The 16,783-nt window shown below is 67.7% G+C and overlaps 4 protein-coding genes across 4 annotated transcripts; 1 reads left to right on the forward strand and 3 right to left on the reverse strand.

Annotated features, from left to right (window-relative positions):
* Window positions 1-2,211: 2,211 nt before the first annotated feature.
* On the reverse strand, window positions 2,212-2,643 carry AURANDRAFT_7351 (hypothetical protein; the record flags this gene model as incomplete). The annotated part of the gene is made up of 1 exon (XM_009034630.1): window positions 2,212-2,643. A coding segment is annotated over one exon (432 nt), but the record flags the coding sequence as incomplete, so codon positions are not given.
* Window positions 2,644-2,896: 253 nt separating this feature from the next.
* On the reverse strand, window positions 2,897-3,748 carry AURANDRAFT_19938 (hypothetical protein; the record flags this gene model as incomplete). Its single annotated transcript, XM_009035204.1, has 1 exon — window positions 2,897-3,748. One exon carries the CDS (start codon window positions 3,746-3,748, stop codon window positions 2,897-2,899), a length of 852 nt encoding a protein of 283 aa, XP_009033452.1.
* Window positions 3,749-4,200: 452 nt separating this feature from the next.
* On the forward strand, window positions 4,201-7,426 carry AURANDRAFT_61105 (hypothetical protein; the record flags this gene model as incomplete). Its single annotated transcript, XM_009034738.1, has 2 exons — window positions 4,201-5,294; window positions 5,518-7,426. The coding sequence occupies 2 exons, from the start codon at window positions 4,201-4,203 to the stop codon at window positions 7,424-7,426; spliced, it is 3,003 nt and encodes a 1,000-aa protein (XP_009032986.1).
* A 2,216-nt stretch (window positions 7,427-9,642) lies between these two features.
* On the reverse strand, window positions 9,643-16,685 carry AURANDRAFT_61106 (hypothetical protein; the record flags this gene model as incomplete). The annotated part of the gene is made up of 6 exons (XM_009035203.1): window positions 9,643-9,683; window positions 10,795-11,234; window positions 11,488-11,972; window positions 12,465-12,698; window positions 14,697-15,218; window positions 15,576-16,685. 6 exons carry the CDS (start codon window positions 16,683-16,685, stop codon window positions 9,643-9,645), a joined length of 2,832 nt encoding a protein of 943 aa, XP_009033451.1.
* Window positions 16,686-16,783: the final 98 nt, after the last annotated feature.

Raw genomic sequence — 16,783 nt, forward strand, 5'->3', positions numbered from 1 at the left:
CTCCGGCGCGGCCGCGCAGGACGCGTTCGTCCGCGGGCCCCGCGGCGCGAACGCGTGCGCGTCGAGCTCGTGGCACGCGCGCGGGAAGCGCGCGGTCACGTCGGCGCAGGCCAACGAGTCGTGCGCGATGACGTAGGCGAACCGCTCGCGGTCGACGGGCGACAGCCCGCCCGTCCAGATGACCGAGGCGATGCTGTAGAAGAGCCCGGCGAGGAGGCGCGGATTGGTGCCCGTGGCGACCCAGAGGATGGCGTTATTGGTTGGACGCGTGGCGCGGATGTCCTCCACGACCATGATTGAGTGGCGCGGCTTACGCGTTCAAAGCGATGCGACTCGCATCTGACTCGCAATTTTCGCCGCAAGCGCTTTCAGCGATTCAAGGCTTGCGAGGCGCGGCATGGACGCTCAAGCCCAGGATCCTAGTGCGCGCCGCTCCGTCACACGTCGTCTCCTTCTGGTGCCCCGAGGGAGGATACTAATAGCTATATAGTTAGGAAAAAAACAGTATCAGAAGCCGCAGGACCGCTGGAAGCTGGGCGCGTCGATGTCGAGCATGAACTTGGGCTTCGGGAGGCGCTCGTCGGCGTCGTGGACGTCGGGCATGCCGTCGTCCTGGATGGGCGCCAGCAGGTCCGCCGGGTCCTCGCGGGGCCCCTCGAGCGACATGTGGTACTTGTTGAGGTACCGGCCCGCGCGGCGGCGGACGATGACGCGGCCCTGGCTGCAGCCGTCGTGGAGCTGGCGCTTCGTCGCCTGGGGCGCCTCGGCGAGCGTCACCCGGCAGATCTTCAGGCAGTCCTCGTCGCTCGGCTGGTACGCGAAGCAGCGATCGAGCGCCAGCCGCGTGCCGCACTCCTCGAGGAAGTTCACGACGCGGCGAAACGCGAGATTCGACGCGACGTGCACCGGGTGGTTCGACCGCCGCGTCGCGAAGAGGGCGCCCTGGTGGCAGCCGAGCGTCACGTCCTCCTCGACGCGCGCGGAGTCGGGCCACCGCACCAAGACCGGCGCGTGGAACGTGATGTCGGGCAGCGGCTCGTGGGGGTAGAGCGCCAACACGCGCTTCAGGCACCTGCAGGTCCCGCAGTCCCGCGCGTAGGCGCCCGTGTAGGGGAAGCCGCTCCAGGTCTGGTCGCCCGGCACGGGGTCGAACGCGAGCACGTTGAGCTCCGCGGCGCCCGGCGGCAGCTCGCCCAGCGACTGGGCCAGGTAGATGGCCGCGATGCCGCCGCGGCTCAGGCCCAACACGTTGCAGCGCACGGGGGCGCCGTAGATCTTCACCAGATCCTCGAGCGCGCGCCGAACCTTCGCCGCTTGGTCCCTCAGCCCCGACCCGAATAATAACCCGGAGACGCCGTGGGACACGCCGCAGCCGTCGAACATCATCTTGAAGAGCGCCGTCGACTCCGAGCTCGGCGAATCCGCCGTCGGCGCCTCGATGGAGATGTCCGTCGCGACGCACGCCGCGGCGAACAGACCGACCTGGGTCGTCGGCGGGTTGATCGTGTTCGCCGTGCCCTCGAGGAACACCGTCAAAATCGCCGCCTTCCGCTTCTTCGCCGCGCGCCGCGACCCCTTGGTGCGGTAATCATTGAGAGCGTCGTCGATGTCCTCGGCCGCGGCGAGGTGCAGCGCCTCGAGCTGGTCGAGATCGGCCATGCTCTGCTGCTCCTGGCTGGGCCGCTCCGTGACGTCGATGGAGATGGTCCGCGCGTCCGACGTGACGACGTCCGCGTCGTCGGCGCCGCGCACCGACGGCGGCTTTTTCTTCGGGCTGGGCGGAGGAGACGCCATCGTGTCCACCCACGAAGTTTTGCCGCCGATGCAGAAGTTGCCTTCAACTTGCCGTGGTTGCCGCGAAATAGAGCGACGCACCTTACCCGTGCGCGGCCCCTAGGCGACCTTGCGGAGGATGCGCTCGTCGAGGGTCGCGGCGAACTTCGCGGGCTCGTCGAAGCGGACGACGACGCGGCCGTCCGCGTCGCCCGGCGCCTCGACGACGCCGCGCATGCCGTTGCCGAGGACGTCCTCGCTCGCCGACGAAGCCATGACCACGGGCTGCTCCGCGGCGACGACGACGGCGTCGCCGTGCGCGAACGCGGCCGCGGCCGCGGCCGCGGCCGCCTTCGTGACGCCGCCGGCGACGGGCACGCGGTCGTCGCAGCCGACGACGGCGTCGGAGACGAAGCGCATGTCGTAGTTGTCGTCCCAGAGGCGGCACTGGTCCGCCTCGCCGAACCAGCGCTTCCTCCGGCGCGAGATCTGGCCGTAGACGAAGTCGCGCGCGAACCACGGCACGCACCAGCCGAGCACCGCGAGCCATTTCAGCGGCGCCTTGAGCTGGCGGCCGATCTTCAGCACGGCGCCGCTCCCGACCCAGGCGCGGTCGCGGCCCGCGACGACGATGGAGCTGTACTCGCCGCTGGCCGCGTCGACGGCGCGCGCGCGCTGCTCCGCCGAGAGCCGCGACAGGAGCAGGCGCCCCACCGTCGACTGGAGCGCCGCGACGCGCAGGTTCCCGCGGCCGTCGCGGCTGCAGGCGTCGTAGTCGAGCAGGATGTTCACGCCGGCGTTGCAGAGGTTGCACTCGCCGTCGAAGAGCACGATGGGCCGCGCGTCGTCCGCCGTGAAGATCGCCGGCGCCGGCGCGTGCGCTGGCCGCTTCGCGCGGAGCGCCGGGAGTTGAAGGGCGTGCGACGCCGCGAATACGAGGCACAAGCCCCGGAGCCGCGCTGCCATGCCCGCGAGCTGCTGCCGAGCCATCGGTGTCAAGTTGATGGGCTCCGATCCCGGGCCGCCGTCGCCGCAGATCGTCGCCGCCGACGACGCGGTCGCGGCGCCGGGCCTGACGCCGTTCGACGGCGTCGGCCGCGGCATCGAAAAGTGCACAAACAAGTTACCCGTCCCCGAGCGCCGCGGCCCGCCGCGCCTCGCGCTCGAGGAGGCTGGAAAACTTGCCCGGGAGGCCCGTCCGCACTTGGAGCCGCGCGCCCGTGACGGGGTGGTCGAGCTCGAGGGACCGCGCGCAGAAGAAGAGGCCGCTGCGGCGGAAGTTGAGGGCCTCGGGCCCGCCGCCGTCGTAGAGCACGTCGCCGACGATGGGCCGGCCCAGCGCCTCCGCGAAGTGCCGCCGGAGCTGGTGCGTCCGCCCGGTGCGCGGCGCGCACTTGACGAGGCAGAGCTTGCTCGCCTTGAGCGAGTCGACGACGGCCTCGACGGCGTAGACCGTCCGCGCGGACTTCAAAACGGAAAGGCCCTTGACGTTCACGGGCACGGGCGCGGTGACGACGCCGCGGCGCGCCGCGGGCTCGCCGAGCAAAACCGCGCTGTAGCGCTTCTTGACAGCGCGCGTCGCGAAGGCCCGCGCGGCGCCCACCGCCGCGAGCTTCGTCTTCGCGCAGAGCACGAGGCCGCTCGTCGCCTTGTCGAGGCGGTGCACGGGCTGCGGCCTGCGCAGCACCTCGTCGCCCGCGCGGCACGACGCCGGCGGTTTGAGCGCGAAGGGGAGGCAGGACCGCAGGTTCGCCCGGCCGCCGTGGTCGCCGCCGGGCGAGTACGTCGGCACGCCCGCGGGCTTGACGACGACGGCGAGGTAGTCGTCCTCGTACGCGACCTCGAGGTCGAACGGCGCCTTCGCGGAACGGAATCTCGCTTGCACGTAGGACGTGACGTTGACGCGCGCGCGCAGCTCGAGGCGGTCGCCCTGCTTCACGGCGTCACCGCAGCGCGCCGTGCGCCCGTTCAACATCACCTCGCCGCGGCGGCAGGCCCGCTTCGCCTTCGACGCCGTCGGGAAGCGCGCCGCGTCCGCGGCGCGGAGCGCGACGGGCACGCGCGTGTCCGGCGGGAGGGCGGCGACGTCCAGCGTCGCGGTGATCTCGTAGCCGTCGCGCAGGGGCGGCGGTGGCTGCGGCGCTGCGAACGGCTGCGGTGGTCGCTCTGGCGCTGCGAAGGACTGCTGCGGCGTCTCTGGCGCCGCAAACAGCCGGTGATTTTGCGACCGCTTCGCACTGCTTTGAAGACCGGTTATTCCTGACACAATGAGCAAAATTTGCGTCGCAAAAACAGCTTTGCGAACACCCATCGCAAACTGCAACCCACTGCAAGTTGACGAAATTGCCACAAGCTTTGCAAGCTTTGCGAAGCATCACTCCAGGCAGCATCTGGGCCGCGGACGGCCGCCTCCGCGCGTCCCGAAGCATGCCGGGCCTCGCGCTGACGACGGTCTGGGTCCCGGAGACGACCCCGCAGCTGCTGTACTGCTCCGCCGGGTCGCGGTCCCTCGACTCCCCGACGGCGGCCGTGGAGACGACGTCCGCGGGCTGCGACGCGGCCATGTGCTACGCCGCGCGCCGCGAGACGGGCGGCCCGAGCACGCGGCGCTGGACCTTCGGCCCGCCCCAGAAGAACGTCACGAGCGACCGGGGCCCGCGGTGGCGCGTCTGCTGCTACCGCGACGCCAGGGTGGCCATCGGCATGGTCGCGCAGGACCGGTTCGGGCAGTCCCAGCTCCGGTCGTTCGCGGAGCGCATCGCCGAGATCGTCGCGCCCGTCGTCGACGAGTGCGCGGCGTCCGCGGCCCACGCCAACGCGGCGCTGGCGATCCTGGCGCGGGAGGTGGAGCGCTGCAACGACCGCGGCCTGGGCCACCTCGTGCCGCTCGAGGCCGCGTCGGCGTGCGTCGCGTGCGGCGGCGCGCTGGGCAAGCGGGGCGGCACCCGGGACGCCATGGCCGTCAACTGCCACGACTGCGGCGACGTGCTCTGCGCGCTCTGCGCGCCGCAGCTCCCGGGGTCCGGCGACGGCGACGAGGCGTCGGGGCCCCGGCGGTCGTGCGGCGACTGCGCGCACGCGCGGCAGACGGGGCGGCGCGTGCTGCGCATGCAGCCGCCCACGGGCGGCGACGAGGTCAAGGCCTTCGCGCTGCGGGCCCTCTTCGACGAGCGCGCGAGCGACGAGGGGTTGTTGGACGAGGCGGGCTTCGTCGAATTGTGCAAAGCCGCGTGCCGCCACCCGCTCGTCGTCGAGCCGCGGAGCCTCGAGCGCGAGCTGCGCCACGGCGCCAACGTGCTGCGCCTGGACGTGACGGAGCTCGAGCGGCGCTTCCGGTCCGCGCCGCAGGCGGCTTTGGATTTCGAGGCCGCGCGGAACTGCCTCGTCGAGAGCTGCCGGCCCGCGTGGCCCGAGCGCGCGCTCGCCGGCCCGCCGCCCGACGACGACGAGGAAACGAAGGACGAGGAGACGAAGGAGGAGCGCGTCGTGGAGGACCCGGCCGCGCGCGCGGCCGCGTGGGGGTCCGCGAGCTGGTGGAAGCCCGTGTGGAAATCAACCGCTGGAACGCCCTGTCCAGCAAAAACTTCAAACCTCTCGAGCTCGGCCAAATCGAAGTCGATTCGGGTGATTTTTGGACGAATCGATTGCTCTCGTCGAGTTCTCGAAGCACAGATGAAGAGCTCGCGTCGAAACTGTCGCATACGCGCACATTGAAGTCGGGTTGAAGATTTGAGTCCCACGCAGGTGGAAGCCCGACAAGAAGCCCGCGCTGCGCCACGCGTCGCGCACGGGCTGGGGCAGCCTCGTGTCCCGCGACGGCCTCGTGAAGAAGCGCGTCTGGCTCGAACTGCGCGACGCGCCGCCGCGGACGTTACGGTACGCGCCGGACACCGCGAGCCCGCGGCGCGCCTTAGTGTATCTGAACCGCGTGCGCGTGATCCGCTGCGACGCGCCCTGCACGCTCCAGCTGCGCCTCAATTTACCGAACGACGACGTGGGCGACCCGGACCTGGTCGACGCCGTCGTGCTGCGCTTCGAGACGCCGTCGGCGACGTGCAGCTGGTGGTCGGCTTTGAGCGCGTCGCGCCGCGAGGCGAAGACGGAGAGCCGGGGCGCGCTGGCGAAGCTCAGCGAGCTGTCCACATTAAAAACGGACGACGCCATGAGTTATATCGTGGGCGGCGCCTGGTACAACAAGATGGCCAACTTCCTCGTGTGCGCGGTGGACTGCACGGGCGGCCAGCCCTTCGAGGGGCCCGAGCGGCCGTTCATGCAGCTCAACCGGCCGCCGGGCCCGGCGCCCGCGCGCGTCCCCGGCAAGCCCCTGGGCGGCGCGGGCAACGCGCGCAAGTCGTCGATCATCCGCGCGCGCGACGTCGACCGGCGGGGCGGCGACGACGATTTCGACGCGGACCCCGTGCCCGAGCTCGGCGACTCGCTGCCGGAGCGCGCGTTCTCCGTCGCCGGGCCCGAGGTCAAGGCGGCCTACCAGTCGCTGCTCAAGGTCATCATCCGGCCGCCGCGCGCGACCTACGACGAGCGGCGGCTGGGCGTCGCGGATTTCGCGATCAAGACGGAGGCGACGACGCACCGGACCTTCGGCACGCTGAAAAGTTCGGTCACCGTGGTCCACCGCGAGGACCTGAGCGTCCCCAACGAGCGCGGCCTGGAGGTCCGCGCGTCGCTGTGGACGCCGCGGACCGTGGGCGTCGACTACGACCGCCTGGGGCCCGGCGGCCACCGGCCGCCGTGCGTCGTCTACGTCCACGGCAACGCGTGCAACCGGCTCGGCGCGCTGAGCCTGCTGCGGCCGCTGTGCCTCGGGGGCATCGCGCTCTGCGCCGTGGACTGCGCGGGGTCGGGCAACTCGGGCGGCGAGTTCGTGAGTTTGGGCCACTTCGAGCGCGACGACGTCGCCGCGGTCGTCGACGAGCTCAAGCGGAAGAAGCTCGTCGGCCGCGTCGCGCTCTGGGGGCGGTCCATGGGCGCGGCGACGGCGCTCTTGTACGCGTCGACGCGGGACCCGGACGTCGCGGCCGTCGTCGCCGACTCGCCCTACAGCGGCCTCGTGCGCCTCTGCCGCGAGCTCGTCGGCAAGGTCCGGCGCCGCGCGGAGGGCGACGGCGACTCGTCGGCGCCGCGCAACTTCGTCGCCGGGGCCGTCACGGAGGCGGCGCTGGCGCTCGTGCGGTCCTCCGTGAAGCACCGCGCGGGCTTCGACGTCTACGACGTCGCGCCCATCGAGCACGTCGCGAACATGCGGCACTCGGCGACGCCCGCGCTCTTCGTCCACGGCAAGCTCGACGACTTCATCAACTGCCAGCACTCCGTGGACCTCCACGAGTCCCACGGCGGCGACGCGAGTCTGCTGCTGCTGGACGTGGACCACCAGGCGAACCGGCCCGCGTCCGCGCTCATCCAGAGCTGCCTCTTCCTCTACGACCGCTTGTTGCCGACGGACGACGCCGCGGAGGCGCGCGCCAAGTACGTCGCCCACCTCGACAAGCTCGCGGACCAGGGCCACCTCGGCGCGACGGAGGCGTCGGCCGCGGAGGCGTCGGGCCTGAGCCGCGACCGCCAGCGCGCGGTCGAGGACGCGGTCGCCGCGCGCGTCGCGGGGCGCTTCAACGGCAAGGGGGGCATGTTCGGCTAATCTCTTTTATTAGGAGGCCTCGGAGCGGCGCTGGATGAGCGAGCGGATCGTGTGGGCGGGGATGAGGTGGAGGTGCTCCAGGGGCTCGTTCGTCACCGGCGACGTGCGCGCGCGCTCGAACCACGCCTCGATCGCGCGGCGCTCGTACGTGTGGCCGTCCGCCGCGATGACCGGGTCCGTCATCATCTCGAAGGTGATGGGGCAGAGGAACTCCTCCGGCACGTCGTCGTCGCGCGGCGGCGGCGCGGGACGAGCGGGCGGCGGCGGCGCGGGCAGCGGCACAGGACACACAGGCGGCAGCACAGGACGAGCGGGCGGCGGCGGGATGGCCTCGCCTGCGAACCGGACGTCCACCGCGATCGGCCTGCCGCGTCGCTCGCCGACGAGGTACGTCACGCGCGCGCCAACGCTTTTCCACGGAGTCGTCCAAATATCCCCTTTCAGCCCAGAGCCGTGGCAGAAGATCGCCTTCCCCGCGCCGGCGGGCGTGATGAAGCCGTAGTTGTCGCCTTGCGTCCACGAGAGGATTTTGCCGGAGTGGCGACTGCTCTGCGGAGCCGGCGCCGGCGGCGCCGGCGCCGGCGCCGGGGGAGCAATGGCATCGCGGATCCTCGCACCGTCCTGCCGCGACAGGCCGACGTCGGCGTAATCCTCGAGCGACAACAGCGGCAGCAGCTCCAGCGTCACCTCGGCGGCGGCGAAGTTCTTGCCGTAGCGGTCCAACTTGAGGCTCGACAGGAGCTGTTCGAGCGTCGTCGGCGGAGGCTTGGGCCTCGGCGCGGCTGCGGGCTTCGGCGGTTGCGGCGGCGGCGGCGGCGGCCTCGGCGCGGCGGGCGTCGGCGGCGGCGGCGGAGGCCTCGGCGCGTCGGGCGGAGGCGCGGGCGGCGCGACCGGTGCGACGCGCTTCGGCCTTTGCGCAGCCGGCGGCTGTCGCGTCGGTAAGAGGCGCGCGAGGTCATCATCGTCGTCGGAAGCCGAGGACTCCGCATCGGGGGACGCCGCCGCCGGAGAGGCCGGCGCGGGCGGAGGCGCGGGCGCCGGCGCGGCGACGGGCGCCGCGGCCTTCTTCTTCTGCTTCTTCTTCTGCTTCTTCTTCTGCTTCTTCGACGCCTCCTGCTCCTCGTCGTCGAGCATGTCCAAGAGCGCCTCCTCGGCCGCCGCCGCCGACTCCGCGGTCCGCGAGGGGTCGCCGACGCTCTTCGCGACCTTGCTCGCCTTTCGAGCGAGGATCTTTTCACGCGCTTCGAGGCCAGTCTGGGCGATGTGTCGCAACTTGGATTCCAGGACGTCGCCCGGGCTGTTAAACTCTTCATCACAACACATGATTCCGAGAAAGCAGCGAGCAAGATGAGCTTTGGGGTCGCGCGCCTTAATCCGCGGCGCCATCGAAGCGATTTCCTCGTGAAAGATAGTACGTGCGAGCATGCATGATGGCGGTTCGCACCCCTCTTCCCAATCATATTCGCCGTCACAATTCATGTCCCATTCTTGGTCATCATACCGCGCGATGACAAGTAGGAGCTCCAACGCTGCGAGTCGAGACGATGGACGCTGTGCTTTTAGCAACGCGAGGAGCGCGTCGACGACTTCCTGCTCGTGAGCCATAGCGTGGAACCAATCGTAGTCTCCGAGATAATAGTTCAAGACGCCGTGTCCGTCATCCTCCGCGCAGAGGACTTGGTGCGCGAGGATGTGCACGGCCACGTCGCGGATCTGAACGCAGTCGCCTTCGCCGAGCAGGTCTGCTTGCGTTTCGTAGTCAAAGTGTAGCAGGTCTGCTCGCGTGGACGTCATCTCTAGTGATTCGGTGCGTGACAGTAAGTCGAGGATGTTTTCGCCATAAGATTCAGGGAACGGAGACTCTTCATCGTCGCCGCGCGGGTGATCGCAAATCATTATCGAACCGAGTGCCTCTACGAGGGTGTGCAGCACCGGTGTCGCAAGGTCAGTGTTCAAGGCTTGCATGAACGCTCCGGCGACCTCCAAATAGAATTTTGTTATCTTGCCATGCAGATTTTTGAATGCTTTTGGGAACTGGACCGCGAATCCGCACAACATGGTCGTGACCGCCGAGACGCGCCAGGACACGTATCGGTATCCATCCTCAAAGTTCATCCGCATCGCCCGGTGGCAACCCCATAGAAGCCGTGTCATGTCGCACACCGGAGCGAAATCAGTGGACGGCTGCCTAGCCCATTTCCCTGTGACGAGCCCCATTAAATAGACGACGCCAGCGACGACTTGACGTCCTGATAGGCTGTGGAGCAAAACGAGATGCGTGCTCTGTAAGAAAGCGCCCTCTTCAAGCATGATCAGGTCTGGCGCATCGCCGAGCAAGGTGCGAAAGTTTGAAATGAAAATATTGGCGACGCGTTCATAGAGACGCTCGTGCGCGTCGCTGACCGTCGTGCCGCTGAGACGGTCCATATAAGCGAGCCACAGCTGCGCGACTCGGAGATTGAGATGGCCGGCTGTCGATTGGAGCAGCCCGTTCAGTTTATTTGACAAGGCAATCCCAGCTTCTGTTTTCGCGACGTCGAGGTCTTCGGCCCACGAAATACCGAGCTGTAGACGCATGAAGTCGACATCTTCCAGCGTCTCGAGGGGTAAATCAGGATCGAGTCCGACGTGGGTCTTGCCGTCGTGTAGCACGGTGATCGACATAAGACCCGCTTCAAGGAGCAGGATCGCGACCCGCGTACAGATAGGGGACACTGAAATCCCGGCCAGTGGCCCGAGGAATCCATTCAATGACTGCACGCCTGGAATGTCTATATCGAGGTTGTCGCTGAGATCGAGCCCACGCACGAGGTCCCGGAACACGCCCTCGGAAACCAAGCAGTTCCGGTCCACGCGCTCGAGGTGATGGGTGCGCGAAAGGTGAGCGAGCGTCTCAATCGTTCCTCTAAAGATGTCACCCGTTTGCGTCTTGATCGGCTTAAATGTGAGGCCGACGTCCACCAAAGCGCAAATTTCCGTGAAGCTTGCGGGGGCGATGCATGGCTTGGTCTTTGACTCCTGAATGAGGGCCAATGGCAAGAGGTAAAGCAAATCCAGGAGCGCGCACTCGACGCATTCCTGATGCTTCGCGTTCATGCCGAAGCCAACGTATTTGACCTTGTTCGTCGAAGCGATGTTCGCGATGTATGGCCGCGGCGACTCCAATTCTTCGTCCGCGGTCAGCTCGAAGCAGTAGGACCAGAAAAAGAGACGGCGGGAACCGGACGCCGAGAGGAAATGCGCTAGGAGATCCGCGAGGATGGCTTTCGAGATCGATGGATCCCCGGGCACGTCGTGGACGGCGCGCACGACGCGAAGGGCCTCGAGCCGACGGAGGCGAATGTCTAAAGCGGCGCGGCTGTTGCCACTGAGCTCCCCGCCGCTGGTCAAGAGGACGATGGAGAGCAGCGGCTTCGCGACGCGCGCCTTGAGCTCCTCGGACGCCTTCCGGAGCGCCGGGCTCGCGAACGCCGCCCGCAGGAAGCGCAGGTCCTTCGGCAGGGGCTCTTTCCTCGGCAGGGACTCTTTCCCCGCCACGAGCCGGTTCACGCCCGCGCGCATGCGCTCGGTCCCGCGAAGGGCGAGCGAGGGTTGGCAGCCGGCCCGCGCGACGCGGCACGTCGTCGAGATCGCGGACGCGGATTGGAGGACGGCGGCGTCGCCCAGGATCGCGTCGAGTTTACGCGAGAGCTTTTTGACGTTTTTGACGATGTCGACGTCCTCCGCGCTCTCGTCGAGCAGCTTGTGGTAGTCGTAGCTGTGCGCCAGGACGAAGCCCAGCGACGAAGCCGAGAGGGCCCGCGTCGATCTATGTGCGGCCCCCGGCGGTCCCCCGCCGACGGTCTTGAGTCGCGGCGATCGCGAGCCACGCGCAACAATACCAGGTTTAGAGGACATGACTCGCGCGTCTTGGCGCCGGCGCGCGCTCCTCCTCCTCGCGATCAGGACCGCGAGGTCTTGTGGAGATCCCGCCCGTCAAGTTCTTGCCCGCTCGCCGATCGAGAGGTCTCCCCGCGGCCTTTTAGAGGTGTTAGGCTTCCAAGCGGCGCTGGATGAGCGACCGGATCGTGTGGGCCGGGATGAGGTGGAGGTGCTCCAGGGGCTCGTTCGTCACCGGCGACGTGCGCGCGCGCGAGAACCACGCCTCGATCGCGCGGCGCTCGTACGTGTGGCCGTCCGCCGCGATGACCGGGTCCGTCATCATCTCGAAGGTGATGGGGCAGAGGAATTCCTCGGGCACGTCGTCGTCGCGCGGCGGCGGCGCGGGACGAGCGGGCGGCGGCGGCGCGGCGCGCGCGGGCGGCGCGGCGCGCGCGGGCGGCGGCGCGGGCGCGCCTTCGCGCCGGACGTCGAGCGCGATTGGCTTGTTCTGCCGAGTTCCGGTGTCGTAGCTCATGCGCGTTCCCACGAAGCTCGAAAGGTCTTTCGTGCCAAACGCCTTCAAGGCGGAAGCGTGCACGAAGATTTTTTCGCTGCCGTGATCAGGCGCGATGAGGCCGTAGCCGCGCGTCTTGACCCAGGAGTCGAGCCGCCCCGTGGCGCGGCCCTGCGGAGCCGCCGGCGCCGGCGCCGGAGGAGCAATGGCATCGCGGATTCTCGCACCGTCCTGCCGCGACAGGCCGACGTCGGCGTAATCCTCGAGCGACAACAGCGGCAGCAGCTCTAGCGTCACCTCGGCGGCGGCGAAGTTCTTGCCGTAGCGGTCCAACTTGAGTCTGGATAGGAGCTGCTCGAGCGTCGTCGGCGGAGGCTTGGGCCTCGGTACCGCGGCAGGCTTTGGCGGTTGCGGCGGCGGCGGAGGCCTCGGCGCGGCGGGCGCTGGCCGCGGCGCAGGCGGCCTCGGCGCGGCGGGCGCTGGCCGCGGCGCAGGCGGCGCGACCGGTGCGACGCGCTTCGGCTTTCGCACAGCCGGCGGCTGTCGCGTCGGTAAAAGGCGCGCGAGGTCATCATCGTCGTCGGAAGCCGAGGACTCCGTATCGGGGGATGACGCCGCCGGAGAGGCCGGCGCGGGCGGAGGCGGAGGCGCTGGCGCGGCGACGGGCGCCGGGCCCTTCTTCTTCTGCTTCTTCTTCTGCTTCTTCTTATGCTTTTTCGACGCCTCCTGCTCCTCGTCGTCGAGCATTTCCAAGAGCGCCTCCTCGGCCGCCGCCGCCGACTCCGCGGTCCGCGAGGGGTCGCCGACGGTGTCCTCGTTGCGCTTCCGCCGCGACATGATCTTCTCGCGTCGCTCCGCGCTCTCGTCCGCAATATTTTGAATTTGCATCTTCAGATACTCCGCGATTCCCATGTCGTGCGCATCGGCATTCGCACTGAGGAACGCACGGACGACGTGAGCGCTCGGACACGCGGACCTGATTCGAGGCGTAACCTCCTTGATTCCATCAGCGCACACGATGCGCGCGACATCGACAGATGCCGGCTCGTCGCCGTCCCCCCAGGAGTAATAATCTGTCCAGCAATGATCGTTCGAGACGAGAGCGAAAAGCAGTTCCAACGCAGCGAGACGCGAAGAAGGGCGTTGTGACTTCACCAAAGCAAGGAGCGCGTCGATATTGTTTCGAAGCTCGAATAACCAGTCTTCATCGCGTACGCCGTAGCTCAAAACCCCTCGCTCTTCCCAGGCATACAACACCTGATGTGCGACGATGTGGACGACGACGTCGCGGAGTTCGACGTTGTCTCCGTCGCGCTCGACGAGGTCGACGAGGCTTTCGTAGTCAAAGCTGATTTTATCCCAGTCCATGGACTCCATATTAACCGGTGACTGCGAGCGTAATAGAGCCATCAAGCCCTCAGCGTCGTCGCTGGGGAAGTCTGAATACTCGGATGCGTCGCGCTCAGGCCCATCGACCGGGAGCATGAGACGCGTCAAGATCTCGACGACTTTGATTTGAAACTCGCCATCATCTCGAAGATGTTCTTTTGCGCGTGATTTGTCCAATGCCATGAGGAGTGATGCAGCTGCTTCGTCATGCCAGAAGTGACGATACGCTTTTTCCCAAGGCAGCGCCGCAAACTTGTGCATGATCAAAATGATCAAAAACAGCTTCCATGTAGGCGGCGCGTCGCACACGTCGTCCGAGTCCTCGTCTTGAACTGCGATGCGGATGACGCGCTGCGACTGCCACAAGAAGTGCATGAAGTCGTTCCACCGCTTTCCGAATTGCGGTGATCGCGCAAACAGTTTCACGACATGTTCGTTGAGAAACACGCTGAGTCCGGTCGCAACTTCGCGAGATGCGAGATTATGGGAGAAGGCAGACGTGATTGCATTGATCAGACCCTGTGACTCGAGCTCGAGGAGCAATTCGTCGGGAGAACGGTAGACAGGGCAACTCATTCGCGTCTGGAGGTGCATCACGAAGAGCTTCGAGACGCGCTCGTAGAGTTGACGATGGTCAGGAAGTACGACGGCTTGATCGCTTAAGTGATCCAAGCAGGCAATCCAAAGTTTCAAAGACAATGCTTGTGCAGCCACAGAGCCACCCTCGGCGCGTTCGATAGCTCCGTTGATTGCCGTGAGAAGAGGCGCGCCGTGATTAGCGAGTGCTCCGAGATTCGCGCGCGACTGCAAACTGAGATTCGAGCTCCATTGGACCCGTAGCCGCAAACGCAGAAAGTCTTTCTCATCCAGCGTAGCCATGGAATGCTGGTGGAAAGGAACCAAGGTGTCCGACGACTTGATTGCTAGCGTGACGAGCTCTGCCTCGAGGAGCAGGACCGCGACTTCATCGATCGCCTCGTTGAGAACTGCGCCATGATCCGTCTCTTTCCGCGAGACGATCGCGCAGAGCGCCGACGTCGCAGAGATGGCGGCAGCCAACGTGGCATCTTTGTCGCTCTGGCACATTACGCGCACGAGGTCGCGCGGGATATCCTCGTGCTTGGCATCAGCGCGAGCGCTGCCGCCTAGCTCTTGCCGCTGGAGCAGAAGTCCCAGTACGTCTGAAGTCAGTCGCTTCAAGTCATAAGTCACCGCATCCGCCTTCAGCGCCAGACAGAGGTCCAGTGTGTGAAAAACTCCTGCGCATGCTTCGACGGGTCCCGCGACCCCTTCGATCAGCGCGAGCTTCGTCAGGGTCAGCAAGTCCTGAACGGCTAGCGCCACCATCTCATAACGCCCGGAAGCAAACTTTTTTCCATGGCCGTCTCTGCAGCAGCAGTTTGAATAGTCAATGACTTGATTGACATTTGCGCTTGCAGCGTGGAATCGCATCGTGCCCAAGGGCACCACCCCATTTGGCTGTAGCACAGCAGAATCCGATGATACGAGCAGTTCCCGCAGATGCTGCGAGTTGCCCAGAAACGCCGAAGCCACGCCCTCGAGGATGAGCTTGGAAACGCTCGGGTCCGTCGGCACGTCGTGGACCGCTCGCAGCGCGCGCAGCGCTCTCAGCCGGCACAGGCATTGGTCACAGGGTGCCCCCCGTGCTCGTCCCCCCTGGATCTTTTCGTCGCACTTGACCTCAGGCGCCGTGAGGAGCGCGAGCAGCGGCTTCGCGACCGTCGCCTTGAGGTCCTCGGCCGTCGCCCGAAGCGCCGGCGACTTGAAGGCCTCCCGCAGGACGCACATCGACACCGCGCGCGGGGGCGTGACCCCGGTGACGAGCTGCGAGGTCGCCGCGCGCATGAGCTCGCCGCCGTACGTGACGAGGGAGTCGCTCGCGCCGACCCGCGCCTCGCGGCACGTCGACGCGATCGCGCCCGCCGCCCGCAAAGAAACGCCGTCGGGGGACCGGCCGTCGAGAAACCCGTCGACTAGAGATGAGAGCGCCATGAAGCGCTCTGCGACCTCGGGGGTTGGCCTTTCGTCTAGTACGCCAAGCTTGTCGAATCCTTGATAAAATATGAAGCCGATCGTCGTACCGAGGAAACCCGACCACGAGTCCTCGGGGGCGTGCTCGGCGCTCATGACGTTCGCCTGTTCGCTCCGTCGTTTGTCGCCCCGCCGTTGCCTATGCCCACGCCCTGCCCTGCGTAACGTAGCCCCCGCGCGCGTCGCCCGCGTAGGCCCTCCCACACAATTGTACAAGAGCGCCGCACTCGCGACTCGGGTCGGCTGTGGCGATTCGAGTCGATTGGCCACAAGACCTCACAAGACCCATCCATCCCGATCACAATCACCCACTTAGTCCGGCGGTGGCGGCACCGGCGGCTCCTGCTCAAAACACCCGCCAACGCCGAAAGCGAGCCGCTCGAACCGCGCGGCGATGCGCTCGTAGCCCGCGGCGCTCGGGTGGACGCCGTCGACGAGGTCCGCCTCGTCGGCCTCGCCGAAGAGGTCGATGCCCGAGCGGTAGTGGACGTTGGCGTCGCCGCGGTGCCGGAGCTTCTCGACGAGCTTCGCGAGGACCGCGCGGATCGCGGGCAGGCCCAGCGCGCGCTTCTGGGTTTCGCGGCCCGCGGCCCAGATGGGGCTCACGACGAGCAGCGGCGCCGTCGGGTGGCCGTCCCTCACGTTGAGGATGAAGCCCAGGACGGCGGCCTCGAAGCTACGCTCCGAGAAGCTCTTCGCGTCGAAGACGTTGATGCCGAGCTCCAAGACGACGAAATCCGCGCGCGCGCCGGCGATGGCCCGCGCGACCAACGGGTCCAGGTGGCAGCCGCCCGCGAAGCCGAGGTTCACGAGGTGCAGGCCCGCGGTCGAGTTCGCCGCGATCGCCGGCCAGGTCCTCGACGGGCTGCTCGCTTCGGCGCAGGACGTGATCGAGCTCCCGTAGACGACGAAGCGGCGCCGCTCGTCGACGGCGGGCTCCACGGAGGCCCCGGCGTCGACGCGGAGCGCGTGGTAGCGGACCACGGTCGCGTGGGGGAGCCAGAGCTCGAAGCGGCGCGTCCGACCGGAAGCGCCGAGGCCGGACCAGGCGACCGTCGCGCGCGGCGGCCGCGCGGCGCACGGGTGCGACTCCATCACCGACCGCTTCTCGTCGCCGGTGAGGCCCGGCGGCAGCGGCGCGACGGCGGGCACGCGCTTCGTGATGACGCGGCCGTCGACGACGAGGTCGAAGGCGCAGCCGTGGAAGATCGACGCGTGCGTGTAGTCGAGCTCCAGCGCGTCGGCGTCGGACGCGAACGCGAGCCGGACGCCGCTGGCGACGGCGGCGGCGTGCAGCAGCTGCGGGTGATAGAGGTCTTTCAGGCCCAGGTCCAGGCGCCAGGGCCGCCAGAAGTCGCCGCAGGGCTGCACGGAGGCCGCGCCGTCGAAGCGCACCGGCCCGTCGACGAGGGGCACGCTCCGGGTGCACCTCTTGGGCGGCATTTGCGGCCGTTGCCGAGGCTGGCGCGCGTTCACGAGGCGTCCGCGGGCAGGCGCGCGTTCACGAGGCCTCCAGCGCGGTGCATGTCGGCGGCAGTCGA

This window comes from Aureococcus anophagefferens, assembly GCF_000186865.1.
Source record: "Aureococcus anophagefferens unplaced genomic scaffold AURANscaffold_2, whole genome shotgun sequence".
In the NCBI taxonomy this organism is placed as follows: Eukaryota; class Pelagophyceae; order Pelagomonadales; family Pelagomonadaceae; genus Aureococcus; species Aureococcus anophagefferens.